General features: G+C 38.3%; 1 protein-coding gene across 1 annotated transcript in view; it reads right to left on the bottom strand.

The window, feature by feature from the left end:
* The window catches only part of THADA (THADA armadillo repeat containing), a gene marked incomplete at its 3' end in the record, with an annotated part of 166,742 nt that overhangs the window by 51,538 nt on the left and 98,753 nt on the right, over nt 1-16,451 (bottom strand). Inside the window, exon 29 of the mRNA XM_081998208.1 lies at nt 12,308-12,423. Within this exon, the coding sequence (XP_081854334.1) occupies nt 12,308-12,423 (116 nt within the window). The remainder of the gene's footprint in view (nt 1-12,307; nt 12,424-16,451) is intronic.

The following is a 16,451-nucleotide window of genomic DNA, read 5'->3' as shown; positions in this document are numbered from 1 at the left end:
TTAAGATGACTTGTTCGTGCAGAATTTCAACAATGAGAGTGGGAAGAGTACAAGATGTTTCCTTTTTAACACAGATACCCAAATAAAGTGGTGTTCTCATAAACAAGCTTTGAGGAAATCTGTCTCCAAACAAGAAAGTTACAGCAGTAGCAAGGGTGGGAGCTCCAGGCACCAGGAACAGTGTTCCTCTTTTTGTCCAAAACCCAAAAATTAGTTCATTTCCCTTCCAACCTGGATATTAATGGAAAAAAAAATACATTATATGCTCACTCCAGATGATAAACTGTATGTGACTCTGGGAAGGACAGAGCTAGAGATGGTTAGGACTCTCATATCTAAGGGTATGTCCACAAAGAAATATAAAATGGATATAAAAACAAGATTCATACTACTACACATATATACTAATAGCAGCCTAGTGATGTCAGGGCAGGGATACATATGTCATTAAAGTAATGCTTTGCCTACGTTAGGAAGTAGGTTGGTGTAACAACAGCAGATCTGTGAAGTCAAACAGCTGGTACCAAAGACCCAATGGCCACCCTACATACTATGCCCAGATGCATTAAAACATGATTTTCAGAAGTTCCATCTTGTTGCTTTTTGTTTCTCTTTCGATACAGAGTTTATAGCCAGCCTGCTCCAGTAATCTCACTGCACTTAGACGCTTATCCCACAGTTTCTAGCACTCCTTCATGATGTTGTACTTGGAGGTTGACTGTCCAGGTGGAAATAAAAATCACCTCACAGACGACCACTGAGTTAAATTTCACCAACAGCCAATATTGCAGAATAGTTCAACACATCTGACTGAAGGGAGGTCAAAGGCTGTCTGCGCTGAGTAACACGTAAAAGGCAAGCATTGACACAGACTTGACCTGCCAGGCAAATGGGAAGAAGACACCTGCAACATTGAGAAACACAGGCAGGGACGGAAAGGATTACTGACAGAAGAAACGTGTTTCTAATTTAATCAAGGAGAACGAAACAATGACAGAAGGAGCTGCTGTGACCCTACTAGATCACCATGAAACTCCACAGAAGATGCAAGGTGACTGAAGGAACCCAAGTCAAAATAGCTAAAGGGACTGAAGGTTTTAATGGGTCTAGAAATACTTTTTTTTTTAACTACCCAAAACTCTAGCCTAATAGTATCTTTAGTATGGGAGAAAAAAAGTGTCTTTTTTTAATTATTATTTTAGGTAGGTATGGTTGAACTGAATTTGTCAGTAGACAAACCTGAAAACACAGGTTCCAGTTTCCATTAATTTTGTCACATTATAGCAAATTTCTGGATTAGATCCTGAAAACAAAGTCTTCCAAACCTAACCAACTTCTTATCATTAAGGCTGAACAAGTAACTTGGGATAGGGTAGTCAGACTTCTTTTTAATTTCATCTTCAATTCTGGTATGTGACTATAAAATTAGAAAAGTGTTGAAGTCACTGGCAGGAGGAAATCTTTCGTTAATCGTTAAGAGTCCATGGACTCTTTTAGGAGAAAAGGGTTAATGGAACTAAGTCCTTTTAAATTCACAGACTTCTGTTCAAATGCCTTTGAAGAGGCCCAGGTTAAACACTTATACCATATTATAGGGCTGGAGTAACAATAAGCTATTTGTTTTAAACAAGGAACTGCCTGGTAGGTGAATCAGGAAGTGTACCCTTCAGGAGATCTTCCCTCTCTGTAGATATAAACCAGACTGGGCAGGTTCAGAAGCACCACGTGCAACACAGCGTTTTGTTGCAGCTGGCTTTGGCTACCTACAGTTGCGCTGGGACCACTTTGATTTCTGTTCTGCCTTTGCCGTCTTTAAGTACCGCTGATTGCAGCTTAGGTCTATGTGACATGAAATCAATCCTAGACTATCACAGTTAGCAGCTCCACAAATATTATTTTTTTAAAGCTTGATTCACCTTTTATAGTTAAGTCATGCACAACTTAAGGTAGTTGTTGTTTTGCTTATTTTGGATGGCAGATCTGACGCAAACCAAACTGGCATTTATGGGAGAAATCAGCAATATGTGGTCACAGACCTCCCGTGTACCCTGCTGACACAGGGTTTCAACTGTATCGGGTCTACATGGCTTAACTTCTAAAACTCAGTTTCTCTTGTATTAGTGTTTGTTTTAAATAAGATCAACATTAATGAATTACAGAGGAAATTACCTCCTCTTCCAAGGGAAACAACAAGGAGCAAAGAACATGGTAAACTCACACATTTGCCCTCGATTCTGTCAGAACACTGGGAAAAGTTTTAAACAAATTAAACATACAACCTCTTGCTCTTCTAACCACTAAGGTCGGCAGAGGCTCTTAAACACCATTTCTACTCATTACAGGACAGTACTTATAAACATTCAGATTTCTATATATAAACAAGGATGGCAACATGCCTTTACGCAGAGCAGGAATGAAAGAATTTTGATGCACAACTTCTACAGGTTCTCATTCTCTTCTCAAACCCCCAATTTTCAATGACACTAAATCAGATGGCTTAAAAAGAAAACAACTGTTTTCTCCTGGATCATTCCTCTTTTCCCAAAAGAGCATCATTCTCACTCAAGATGAGCAACAATAACAGTAACAATAATATATTGCACTGGTTATATAAATAAGACAGATACAAGTCACTGATTATGAAACCCAAAGTTGTCTGTGTTAATGTTTATACTACTAGTTTTTGGTTATTCTAGTCAATAGAAATTCAGTGTTTTCCAAAGATGTAGCTTATTTTGCTCATATGTTTTCCTCATTAGGAAACAGATGTTGCAAAACTATTAGCACAACAACCACTATAAACTTACAGCAAATTACAATATTTACTGAACATTTAACAACATAAAAATCAAAGCATATTTGCTCAAACTCCCAATGAGCTCTTAACAAGTTTCAAATGCAACCTGCCAGTCAATGTCTGTTACATAAAAGCCCATAACATCTCTCTTATTAATTAGTTCAGTTGTAGATATCTTAGTGTAGTTACCTATCTAGTGATACCTAAAAGTAAAACCTGTTGTAAAAAGTCTCAGAGGAGTTATGTGTTTTGAAGCTTCAAGGATTTAGAGGAGTCTGAAAGATTTAAAATCTTCCAACCAATGCTGCTTTATGAATACAAGCTAATACAATTTGTCAAACTGGAATATTATTTTATTAAATAAAAAATAGAGTTTCCTCTTAATAATATATAACACATGCATCACAGTTTTGATCACAGTGAAACAGTAACTACACAGGGTGCCAGTCAACATTTTTTCAGAGTAAAGTACAATGTTTAAATGGCTGTTAGCTACTTCCAATCTACACACTCAAATTGGCTACTCTCAGCCCCAATCTCTAAAAATTGATGACAGGATTTGTCTTATGAATGAAGCTAATGTAGAACTCCTGTCAAAATTATACAACTTACAAAGCCACCTAAAAATCCCTGTATTTTGACCAAAAAGTTCATGACACACTCAAGCTTCAGGGTAAAGAAACCACTGCTGGCAAGATTACAAGGGCAGCTCTTCCAAAGGCAAATTCATAGCTGCCTTGACAACAAGAAAAGAATCGTCTTTATGACTTGTGTGACTGCTTCCACTTCAACATCCAAAGTGATCTACTAATTAAATGAACTGCCTACTCCTTTTCTGGTTTTTATTGAAAAAGACACTCTTACTGTAATGCTGTATGTTTCTGGAACCTTTGGAAAAGCTGAAGAAAGCCTAAAATTCTTGGAAGGAAGACCTTTTCAGAGAATTAAACTTCTCAATAGTATTTTAGGAAAAGCCCGGTATTAAAAGACAAAGAAAAACTGTAATAGCTAAACACCACCTTATTCTTCTGTTTAAATAACATTATTGTCAAAAAAACCACCCTCAACAACACATATTAAATTTTATATTTTAGGCAGCAGAAAATAAATCAGCCAACTGGTGTTAAATTTAAACCCCGAATTCTCCTACTTTCTAGACACCAATATTGCATAGAATTTTTTGCTTCCAACAGATAAATTGAATTGATTTCCTAAACACCACATTCTAGCTAATACACAGGATGCTATTGCAAAAGCCTTTGCACAAATTCTTGTATTTCTGACCTTAAACATTTCTGATGAGTCAACATTTTACATACAATTGAGTCTGGAATTTCAGCTCTAGCTCTATCATAAAAGCAGGGAAGAATCCAGATTAAGTCCAACATGTCCTAATGCCAACTGGTACCTGGGGACGGGGTCTATCCTATTCCGAGTCTCCCAGTCAGCCTTCGTGAGTCAGCTTGTCAGGCAGGCACTCTGGCAACTGAATTTTAGTTTTACAGTATATCTTTCCTTCCCTATCAACTTCCAGTTTACTCCTTCATGAAGAATTGCAAATCTCTGCAAAGTATTTTTTCTTCTGGTGGCCAGATTCTTCTGATACATGAGCTGCCATTGTATCACCTAAAATATTTTCTAAAAGCACCGAGAAATGCATCTTCGGTGATGTTTGAGTTGACTCTACATAATCCTTAGCGGGCTATCCATAGGGAGTTTTATCCTTGATCGGTTGCTGATGAACCAGACCAAACTGGCCTTGTACTGACCACATTTTACCTGCAGAGAGTTCTGGAAAATGATCATTTGTCACTCATGGAGGTGACAAAGCTTATGGAAATCACACCTACACATACAATGAGCAGCTGATTAAAAGATTAAATCTCCAGTTGTTTTGGTTATTAGCTTTCAAATTTTGCAGTATTCTAAAGACTGAGCTTTTGGGAGGTATACTTGTTTAGAAGGCAGCCTTCATTTTTTAATCTGTTTTCTCTCAGAGCCCACATCTGTAGCACTGAATCAACATGCATGGTCTTCCTCTTGTCATCTTGAGGAAACATTAATAATGGATTTAATTATTAAACTCTGTCCATAGCATTTTTAACCCTGTAATACAAAACCAGCACATCAGTGAACATCACGGCCAACAGACCTACATTTAATGGAAAGCATTTAAAAAAAACAATAATGAAGCCTACACTACCAAGTAATCCTTGCTGAGTTCCTGGAAGCGCAGGAACACTCGCATAGAAATACAAACACCCAGTAACAGCGCATCTGCTTGCCTACTTGGAGCTGTTAAGATCTTCTTGGAGTGATTTCCATGTGCACAGTCCCCTTGACTTGCCCGTTACTATAAGGCCAGCTCATCCTGCATTACAGCAGGCATTTTCTCCAATGGCAAGTTGCTGGTCTAGTGATTTAAGTTCTTTTACCACCACCAAAGCCAGACTATTATGTTGCTGTTAGTTTTCCTGGTAAGGGCAGTGAATTTATTGCTTCAAAAAGAAGCTACACAAATAGTTTTTTCATTATGATACCGCCAAGAACATCCCGAGTTTCAGCTATCAAGAAAAATTAAGTTGCGCTCTGGCTGTCCTTGGTAAATGATACTGAAAAGTTGCGTTTTGTTGGTGTTTTTAGCATACCGGATTGATAAAATAATCCTGTCCTCTTTTTGTTTTCTTAATGAGAACCGCATGTGATCCCTTCGCAGCATCTTGAAAAACTTAGAGGTCAAACTAATCCCATGTGCAAATTTAATGAATTTTACACAATTAACATCAGGGTTTTCACCTATACAGCGGCAAGCTACTAAAACTCTTTTGTTTTTTTTATTGAAAAGCATTTTCAGATATAAGTGAGGATTTATGTCCAAAACCTGTAATTGTACATGGCTTGTGCCTATTCTGAATGTTGCACTGGTGGATGAAACACATCTTAAACAACCTTATTAAATTCTTAATATTTCCTGAATGTTCATATTTAAGTTAGAAGTATAACAGTGAACCAAAGAATTTTTTTATCTTATGCAAAGTACATCTTAAACTTCAGTCTGAAGTTTAAATATCTCTACTGATACCCAAAGCAAGTGTTCCAAACCAAGCAATCACCAACTGCCTAAATGAACAATTTGTAGCTGTGTTAAGGATATTGTTATCAAAACTGGTGAAAGAGTGAACTTGGAGCAGCACAGAAACCAGAATTAGCCTGCTAAAAGCATGTAAGATTTAAATGAATGCCTCCAAGAATACATTTATGAACAGTGACGTAACTGTTATGACTCTGCTCTCAAAAGCAAAGACAAACTAGGCTAAATTAGGCTCATGGGTCAGTAAGTGCAGATTAATAAATTACCACCGTGCAGTACTGCTCATACTGGTATGCTTTGCTTTCAGCTGGAACAGGACAAAAAAAATGTTCCCTTGATGATGTGTGTGTGTAAGAGCCCAGCTGATAGAAAGTTAACTTTTCAATTTGAAACCTAGTAAATAGACTTCTATAGAGCCAGGTTCAGTCATTAAAACTGTTTTCAATTTTTGAACACGGCTGTATAATGCATGTAGACCACCAATGAACAAAGGTAATTAACTGCACTTCTCAATGTATAAGTTTTAAAGACAGAAATGGAAAAGTTCGAAAACAGGAAGATGCCAAAGGCAGACATAGCCTTGGAAGGACAAGAACATTCATCTTGATGCAGTGAAGAGGAAGAGGCAAGGGAACTATCCAAAGAGAAGGACCACACTGCCAAGGAGGATAAACTTACATTCTCCTTAGTTGTCGCCTTCTTGCTGTTTTGGAAGTACAAAAAGCCCCTTCCAGCTCCCAAATAATGCCCCCGTTCCAAAAATCAGAGAGGCTGCTTGCAAAGCTGCAGAGAGTCATCGACATCTTACACCTGTATGTGCATGTGCCTCTGGAAACCCACACAGCCACTGTAAAAAGCATGACACCGTTTTGTCTTTAATAACCTGCTCATTGGAAATTACCACTGTCTCTCCTAAGGGGCAGTGAGAAGAACAAGGCCATGTTTAGGTTACACTCTCTGATCCACAAAGTCCTGAAACCATAGTGAGGCCACATTCTTGCTTTCCACACAGATAGCCTAAATGTACCTCACATGAAGTTCCTTCTAGGAAGGACCTAAGACTGGTTGTCTGCCTGTTGCCACTCACATAGCGCTGCCAAAAGTGGAGGGGGCGAAGAGGACACTACAGGCTTAATGGAGTGCCATAGCCATCAACTTGGCAAGTTAACATACTCTGTGGTGTTATAAAATGCCTGTGAGATTTCCCCCATACAGAGCACTTACAGTTGGATCACCCTAGAGTCAGCCGGGAGAAAACTGAGCAGCAAGTATCTCAGGAGACAGTGAATGTGGTTTGAGACTGAGCCTGGAATAACTTTTGCATGTACTTGCCGTGTGAGCTTGTGCCCCTACATCAGGATCCGTTCGTGTTTTTAACAGTCCCATCCATAAAGCAGAGCTAAGCAGCAGCACCACAAAGCACGGGATATTTGGGTTATAAAGCTAAGTGCGCACACCGCAGGTGATCCATTCCAGGTTAACTAGGGACTCTTTGCAAAATGCAAAGCCCGTTAGTTTTATACAAGGCTGCTCCACACAAGTTAGTTTCAGGAAAGTAACCTTCTCAGAAGTAAACTTTCCCAGTACAGGCAAGCTCTTGGCTAAGAAATGGCACATGGCTAGAGGTTAGCAGAATGTATTATGTGACTTCTGGCGGAACCTCAAAGTCTTTTCCCCCTCCTGTGGTCCCCAGTAAGAAGGACGGGGGGGGGAATCAAACTGAAAGCACTGGAAGACAGCATCCTACAGCAAAGCTGTGCAATGACAAGATTTCACAAATTTTCCAATACCAATACGTTGCCATGCCAAAGGCTACAAATGAAACAAGGCAGATTATTTCCAGGGCTTCTGTACAACAAATTACCAGCTCCAAAAGCTTCCCTTTTAGCTTTCTGTATTTATGAAGCAGAAGGCATCTAGAGTTAGTCTTGTAACTCCTTGGTATGCAGCTGAGCTAAAAACTACTTTTTTTTTTTTTTTAGTTCATATGAAAGAGCTCTGAACTCTTTCAAAGGCTTGGCTTGATATATTGATTATTTTTTTAAAGCTTTCACCAGACTAATTTCCATCACTTCATTCCATCACCTCAGTTCTCCAACAAGGCAGGTTTTATGTATTTTTTAAATTTCTGTTCTTTTCAAACACACTGCATCTCCCATGCTTGGGAAAAAATATAATAAACTAACACCAGTGGGGGGAAGCAATTAATATTACTAAACCACTTTAGACCAACAAACAAGCATATTCTAAAACAAAAAAAAACACCAAATGAAGTGTAAACCTGCAAGTAAAGGGAAAAATTCCGAATGTCACCTTGAGAAGTACATGGAAGACAGGTCTCATTTAACAAAATATCAAAAATGGAAATACTGCTTTTGAATATTCAAAAAAGTTAGTATTTTGAAGAAGTAAAAAAACCCAAACCAACAAGCAAGGAAGGTGGAGGAAAGATTTATTTCTTCTAATGTATCCTACAAAGGAGAAAAAGCAACCATGTCCCATTAACATCAGAAGCCTGCCTTCACAACAGACAGAAAATATCAGTTGAAAAAGTCTATGTTTTATGAAATTCAGTTTGGGGAATGAGAGCCATTATTTTATTCTCTAAAGCAAAATCAGGTGGAGGAGTGGAAAAGGAAGAAGAGACTGGGATATTACAGGGAATGCGCAATATTTTCTTGAGCTATTCTATGCCAATACATTCTGATGAAAGGAAATTACGTTCTGGCTCTAATAAGATTAAAAAAACAAACCCACAACCAACAGACCAACCAAAAGAAACCAACCAACCAACAGTTCGGCAAACACCTGAAGATAGACAGTAATTCCGCCAGATATATACATGACAATTCAGCCTCATTTTTAAGAACTACCTATGCAATCCAAAATTTTGTAATTAAAAGAACAGTTTCTCTGAGAAGTTCGTTCCACAGTACAAAGTATAACAAAGGTAGGTTGTTGGAAGAACACCAATAAGAACTTTACAGAACTAGCACAGAAATGTGAATGAAGACTACCGTTTTGAATTAAATCCCCATTTCCCCAAATTCACAAACTGCCTTCCTGTTGTTGTAACTTTTTTTACCCATTTAAGATTAATAGTAAGTGCCTATAACACCCTCTTCTCAAACAATCACTACACTACATTACCAGTGACAGACTAAATTATCTCCTTATGAGAAAGGTAGAAGAAACAGCTGAAGGTTCGTTATTTTTTTTCTGTGGTACTCACTCTTTGCCTGAACAGAAAGAAGGTAAGAATGACTGTACCTGGACCACCGGTCCAGCCAGCCAGCCCCCTCTCTGACAGTGACCAACAGCAGATGCATACCAAGAAGCCTAACAACAGGGTGCAAATGAAGTGCTGGTTTCCTGATAATGCTCTCCCAACATCCAGAAAGCTGCACAGATGGACTTACTGAGTTTCACAAGTCAGTAGCCAAGCAACCTCCCAAAATTCCTTGAAAACAAGAAAAAGAGAAAACAAGAACAACAGAAAACCCTAAACCCACCATTCATCACAGAACAGTTGTTCAGCTCCACACAGCCAAATATAAATGGTAAAGCTGCATACTGAACGTGGGAGACTAAAACTACCAGAAAATGCCATCTATTTCAATATCTTTGTTTGGGTTATTTGATGGGGTTTTGTGTTGAAATCACACCACACTGAACATGTTTATCTCAAGCAGAAAGTTAAGAGGCAAGCAAATTTTTTCAGCTTTATCATTTATTGTAGTCTTAAGTTTAAAACATATTTGGAAGTAAATTTGATTACCAAACATTTCATAGGTATTTCACTTTAAGACATTAAAAACAAGGAAAGGGGGGGAAAGGGGGGGAAAGGGGGGGAAAGGGGGGGAAAGGGGGGGAAAGGGGGGGAAAGGGGGGGAAAGGGGGGGAAAGGGGGGGAAAGGGGGGGAAAGGGGGGGAAAGGGGGGGAAAGGGGGGGAAAGGGGGGGAAAGGGGGGGAAAGGGGGGGAAAGGGGGAAGAAAACGCACCTTAGCTCCAAGTGTGCCCAAGGACATATGGCTGTATGGACTCAGAGAGAATTAGTACCTTAGAAATTTGCAAAAAGATATTCTGCCTGTCAAAAAATGATGCCATAACTTGTGTTGCAAACCTATATGCTTGTAATATAAAATTCTATTTAGGGGAAAAGAAATTAAAAAAACTCTATGTATGTTTTATATATAACGTATACATTATTAACTGCGTAATTGAGAATGCATGGATATGAAAAGGAAGCTACAACAAACCGACAAAACGAAAATGTGGTACTAACAGAGGGTTAATATTAGCACATGCAGCTGTGGCTTTCTACAGGCAAGTGAAAGAGAAAATACATCTCTCCTTCAAATACCTCTACCATGTACCAGGATTTCTTAGAGAGAGCCTGAAAACATTTCCTTTTGGAGAGAATTTAAAAAAAAAAAGCAAGCAAAGACCAGTTTTGGAAAAAAACTCTGAAAACAGAGTTTTTTTTACATTCTGTAATGAACAGAGACTGGCCCTTATGCATTTGCTGCAGAAAAAAGAGGTTTTAATTATTTAGGACTAGTATCGTTCTACTGAATTCGGTCTCCAGTGTTTGGGTTTTTTTCTTTATAACAGTATTAATGGATTTAATTTTGTTAAGTAAATTACCATTCTCTTTTAAAGACTTAAGAATGCTTATGCTGAGTCAAGTCAAAAGGTCCACCAAATCCACCATGATGTCTCCAGCTGGGGCAGAGAGCAGATGCACAGGAAAAGGAAGCATAAGAACAGTGATACTTGACAAAACCTCCCTCTCAACCTTCAAAGTTGCTGAAGAATTTCTTGAGCCAATTGCGATAGCTACATACTTAGTAACCTCACTGGGCTTTTCTTGCCTGACTCTGTTCAATCATTTGTTAAAAATTCAGATAGGTTTAAAGCCAACAGTATCTTGTATCATGGAGTACCATAGCTAACCTAAAATTACATTAAAAACTTTTCTTTTTTTTTTTTTTCCTATAAATCTGCCACCTTGCATTGGAAGGTATGCTAAATACCTGTCTCCTTTTCCATGTGACTCACAACATTTTTTTTTTTGACATGTCGTCCCTCAGCGGTCCCTCTTCCAGATTCACCATCTAGAAGCTATTCTATAGTTATTATCAGTCTCTTTACTGCTCCTCAAGTCTACTGTACCTTGTTTGGGATTTACACAATATTAAAATATACAACACAGAACATATACAACATAAGTGTGTGTTTCCTGTTTTGTTCTCTTTTTTTTTTTTTTTTAATGAAATTTGCATCCTCCTCTTTTGGGCTCTACCAAGAATTAGGGTGGGGGTTTTTTTCAAACAAAAAAAACCTGCTTAGTCAACCACTCTTCCCTAGTAAAGTCCAGACTACTTTATTCATGTGCATCATTTCACAATAATTTACACCAAGTTTTATCTGCTGTATCATCACTCTCACTCTCTCAAGCAACACTTCTGTAAATTCTCAAAGATAAACTGTATCTTGATTACCCCAACTCAGTTAACACTGGCAGAAGACTTCCTCAACCCACTAGTCACACCCCTTCTCCAAATCACTTATGATTTGCTTGATGATCAAAAAGCAACATAGGTTTTATCAGAGATCCACACTAGGCTCCATTGGTGACCGCTCTCCACTGTGCAAACTGTACTCTGGAATATTTTACACAGTTATTTATCTACCCAAGGACTTGTGCTCTCTGTCCAGAACTGATTCCTTTAAAGTTTTTGTGGGAACTTTCAAAAGCAATTCATGAGATTAATTTTTATAAAAATAAACAAACAAACAAACAAACAGTTTCAATTGCAGTATGAAGGTCATCTGAAGATCCTTTTTACAGAAACCTAAGGAAAATGTTTCCAAAACTGTCTTGCATTGTTTGTGGGCAGTTAAATACTTTTAATAGTTACAACAACTGCTATGATATTTTTCTACTACTTTTTTGTGAAAGTCACAGTCAGAGAAAATAGTAACATAAAAACCTTGTACATGTGGCCTATTTTTTTTAGCCCAGAAGCAACATTCATCCCTTCCTCAAAAAGGCTGCTTCTGTAGGCATTTTCATTCACAATTTTTTTTTTTTTTAAATGACTGGGCTATAAAATTTACCTGAGAATGAACTAAGAGAAGACTGAAAAACAGTAATGAACACAGGTAAAGTATACTTAGTTTTTTCATCCCTTGCTTTTTGGGGAAAACAAAACAAAAAAATCTCCATTTAAAAAAAAAAAGAAAAAAAACCAACACAGCAAGCCAGTAAGGCATCTAAATTTTACATGTTTCTAGAGAAATAAATCTGTCCACCTTGTTAAAATAAAAATAATTTTAAAAGTCCCACCAGCCAAGCCTTCCATACGTTAGTAACCTATGTGTATAAACACATGCATCTTGTGGTTTATCTTACCTTTTAGCCAACCACAGTTTGGTTTCCATACAGGTAATGATGTCACCCAGTCCCTGCTGAAAGTCCAACCTCACGAGCTGTTTTGATTCTAAGTATGACTGCAGCAAGTGAAAAACCTAAATTAAAAAAAAAAAAATTAAACTAGAGTTTGTAGCCACTACTTTTCCTCCAAATAACTGTGAGATGAAAACAACCACCTGCAAAATGAACAACTATTACTCAAGGAAAAATGTGTATCCCTTTGGCATAACAACAGATGGAATTCTTAAATTGCCTATTCTTTAAAATTCGCTTTTCACAGTAATTAAACAACAAAACACAGAAAGTCCTGGAAGATACTAACCTCCATGGAGCGAGCAGAGGACAGCCTGATGAACACTGCTCCTGCTGTCCCTTGCCAACTTAAGCATCGCTCAACTTTCAACCTTTTTGCGGTGCTGTCTGCTCACCAGTGCCAGCACAACTGTCCGTGGAGCACGCTGGCAGCTTGGCCCACTGGATGGGGCAGGCCTGGTTGCATCGTACCAGTACAACCAAGGAGACAGGCAAGGGTCTTTAAAATCCACACACTAAGCCAAAAGCTTTTTAAAGGAAGCAGAATTATCATCTATAACTGCTCCGAAGTGCTGACAGAGAAGTATCTTTATTCCTGCTCCCGAGATCCTTCATTCAGGGCTCCAGTCCAACACAGTGGCTGCTGGGTTTCAGAGAGAAGGGGGATGCTCGCACCCTTCCCTTCCAAGGACAGGGATGACTGAGCTCCTACACCGGGGCTATGCACTGACTGCGCTATCTCCTCCACAGCTTCACATAAAAGTCTAGCAGACACATCCTAACTGCTATGAAGGGAAGAATTCAAGATACCAAAACAGAAACATGACGTGTAGCTTTCTGGCCAGACGGTTAACAAAGCAAGTTCTTAGAGACCTTCCTTTGCTATTTAAAAACAGGTTTTCCAAGTAATATTGAATATATAGAAAAGTGTTAAGAAAAAATGGAGTTAAAAAAAATGTATAATCATCTACATCATAAGCATGAAAAGGAAATATTGGATAATATCGAAAGCCAATACCAGCTATACAGTGGAGAGGGACTCTCCAAACCCAGCCCCTGTAGTACCCATCCCCTGCATGTGGGAGAGAGCGCATGACACACACCTCTGACACAAGTGATGACGCCCATATCATCCCACTTAGTTTTTACCTTTCCCATTCATATACAAGTGAACAGACAATACCTAGGTCATTTAATTTCTAAATGGAAAAACAGAAAGACACATGGCGCAGTACTGAAGCCTAACGGGAAAGTCCTTGCTCGGGTTAAGGAGTTTTGAGCACATGTGCAATTTGGAAACTGGAGTAGGAGGAACAGGGTGCTAACTCTCCCTCTTTAACTTGCCTTACAGCCTCCTAATTTGAAATGCTGTTTGCCTACACAGGTTAAGTGTGTACAGATAACACAATACAGGGTTTCTATGCAAATCTAAAAAGTACATCCCTCCCATTGATTATTTATTGATCTGCAGAATTTTGGAAGCTTTAGAGGTGTTATCAGACCATTTCTGAAAATACGTACATGAGAATTTTATATGGAAACACTCTTAAAGTGTGAGAGTATTAGCACTTCATACTTGCAAAGTAACAATTTTATGACTAACAGCTCAAGCTGGGGCCTTCACTTCACTTTGGGAAAAGAAAAAATTTTATATCCAGACTTTAACATCTCAGATCTTGGTTTCCCGCATTCCAGCTGTCACTTGCTCCCGGGGTTATATTTTTTTTGTTTGTTTGCTTGTTTTGGAAACACAAGCACTGCCACATAGCATTAACTTGACACAATTTCATCTGGGTTATTTTTTTGTGAAATTATTCAACTGGAAAAACAGCTGCAGTGGTTTCAAATAAGCACAGAAAGAGAACAGAAGAGATGTCAAGAGACTATCTAATCCATACAAACACCAAGGCAGGGTCTAAACATTCTCCAATGAAACAAATGGCTGACTGTCCTAATCCTGAAAACAGCCAAGAAAGCAGATTCCAAAATACATATATGCAACCTCTTCCAGTGTTTAATCCTCAAAATCCAAGCTCTTGAGGTAAGGTGCTCCTCTGCACTCCCACCCTTGTCCTCACGGTAAACAACTGTTCACTGGACGCCACTCAGTCGGTCCAGATTTTTTCCTAGTGAGATACTTATTAAACACAGAGATCCCACTGGGACCTCTTTGACAGGAACAATGAAGTAAACTCTTGTCTCCCTGTGTTAGCAGGTGCTCTGTAGGCAAGAGACATCCTGGAAAGATAGCTGTCATTTTGTCTGTCTTTTTCCAAAATCTTCTGAAGTCCTCTGTACTGAACGTCATTTTGTTGACAAAAGACCATCTTTCCAAGATGGTGTCTGCAAGGTAATTTTAAATTTTGATCTTTTTCTACAAAGCTCTTTGCAAAATTGCAACCTTATAAACATTTGAGAGTGGCAGCAGAGATCTCCAGCATGAATCCTCTTCTTCAGCTTGCCCTTGCGTGTGCAACTGTCCGCTTGTTAAAATGGTTTAGGTAAGTATCTACTCCAATTAGTCTTCTTCATGAAAACCAATGCACAAAGTTGCCACTACTACTGGTTTCTCTGGGTTTTTTTGTGGCTTGCTCTTAATCTCTGTTAACTAATGGACACTATAGAAGAAAATAATGTATATGTAGAAGCTCTTCTTATTGCATTTTATATCCTGTGCTAATTGAAAACCATTTGGTGCCTTAACCTTTCTGATTTTATTCTTCTGTGCTTGTGTTCATTTCCAGGAACAAGAAGGGATTTACCTCTAAGCAATAATATAAAATCTGTTTCACAATTATGAAGGGGCTATCATATTTTTTCCCAGAACCTTAAATTAATTTAATCTCTTCAGCTTTGAAAACAGCTCTCAAAGTGCCTCTCTCCTGAATACACAGGAAACATAAGTAGTTTGATAGTTCAAGCTAAAGGTCTTGAGAGAGGGAGAACTGTGCATACTAAGTAGGTCAAATTTGCGGGTTTAAATTAGTACAGGTAGGAAATTCAGTACTGAAAACACAATCAAAACTCCTCTGCAGTTCAGCCTCTATATGAACCATAACCTTTTTCAATACTATTCAGATGGTAAAAATCAGAGAACATGAGCCATATTTAAACAGTAGAATAGGAGTTTGATTCACTCTTGAAAAATGTTCGCCTTCAATGACAATGTTCAACTATTACATTTTACCCTGTTCTGACTTTTGACATATGCTAAATCCTAATTTTCTCATTATTTCAGTGCAAATCCTCTACCGTTTGTTCAGTTTCCCTCACCAAATTTTTGAGACCTAGAAAGCTTTCCCCATAAAAGAATTATTTTTTTCAGCATAAGATTTTAGAATACCTAAATGGAACTTGACATTGCAATTAACATCCACATAGTTTTATTCAAAACCTTATTGTATGTAAACTAAAACTGGAGGCAACCAAACAAGCAATCCGTAAAAGTTAACCTCAGTAGTTCTTTACTTTCATCATGTGTGACGACATGTCACTGTTTGGCTTATAGTAACATTGCTGCAGCTTCCATGATCTAAGACTACAAGCCAGGCAATGTTTGCATGTGGAAGTGGCAAGTTTTATGAGACTGTTTGATGTCAATAATAAGACAGACAGGCTTTCCAGCACATGGCTCCCCTCAAGCCCAAAATACTACTCGATTTAAAATCCTCTGCTAAATTCCTCACACATAAATGCAATGAGGTCATGGTGATCCTTTTGTACATGGGATTGTTTTTTTATTACACTGAGGCAATATATTAATGATTTTTTCTTTTTTAAAGGTAGTTTTACAAGAGATTTGCACTGCCTGTAGAGGAAGGTTTATGAAGACTTAGCAGATGACAGCAATTATCTTTACATTTGACAGGAACTAAATATCAAGAAAGCAGCCTGAAAGCATCTTTGAGATGTTTCGAGCCTTTTTAATAGGACTGAAGATACAACACCCAAGGTCTGTAGTTCTGTGGAACCCTGTATTAAAGATGGTGAGTTGCTGGATGCTCAAAAACCTTCTTTCCTTGAGCAGCCTGTTCAGGAGTCAGGCTAATACACCAGCAGGACAGTACAGACTGATCATCAACCTGGGCAA

This window comes from Phaethon aethereus (assembly GCF_964289735.1).
Source record: "Phaethon aethereus genome assembly, chromosome: 3".
Taxonomy (NCBI): Eukaryota; Metazoa; Chordata; class Aves; order Phaethontiformes; family Phaethontidae; genus Phaethon; species Phaethon aethereus.
This window is presented reverse-complemented; position numbering and strand designations above follow the sequence as displayed.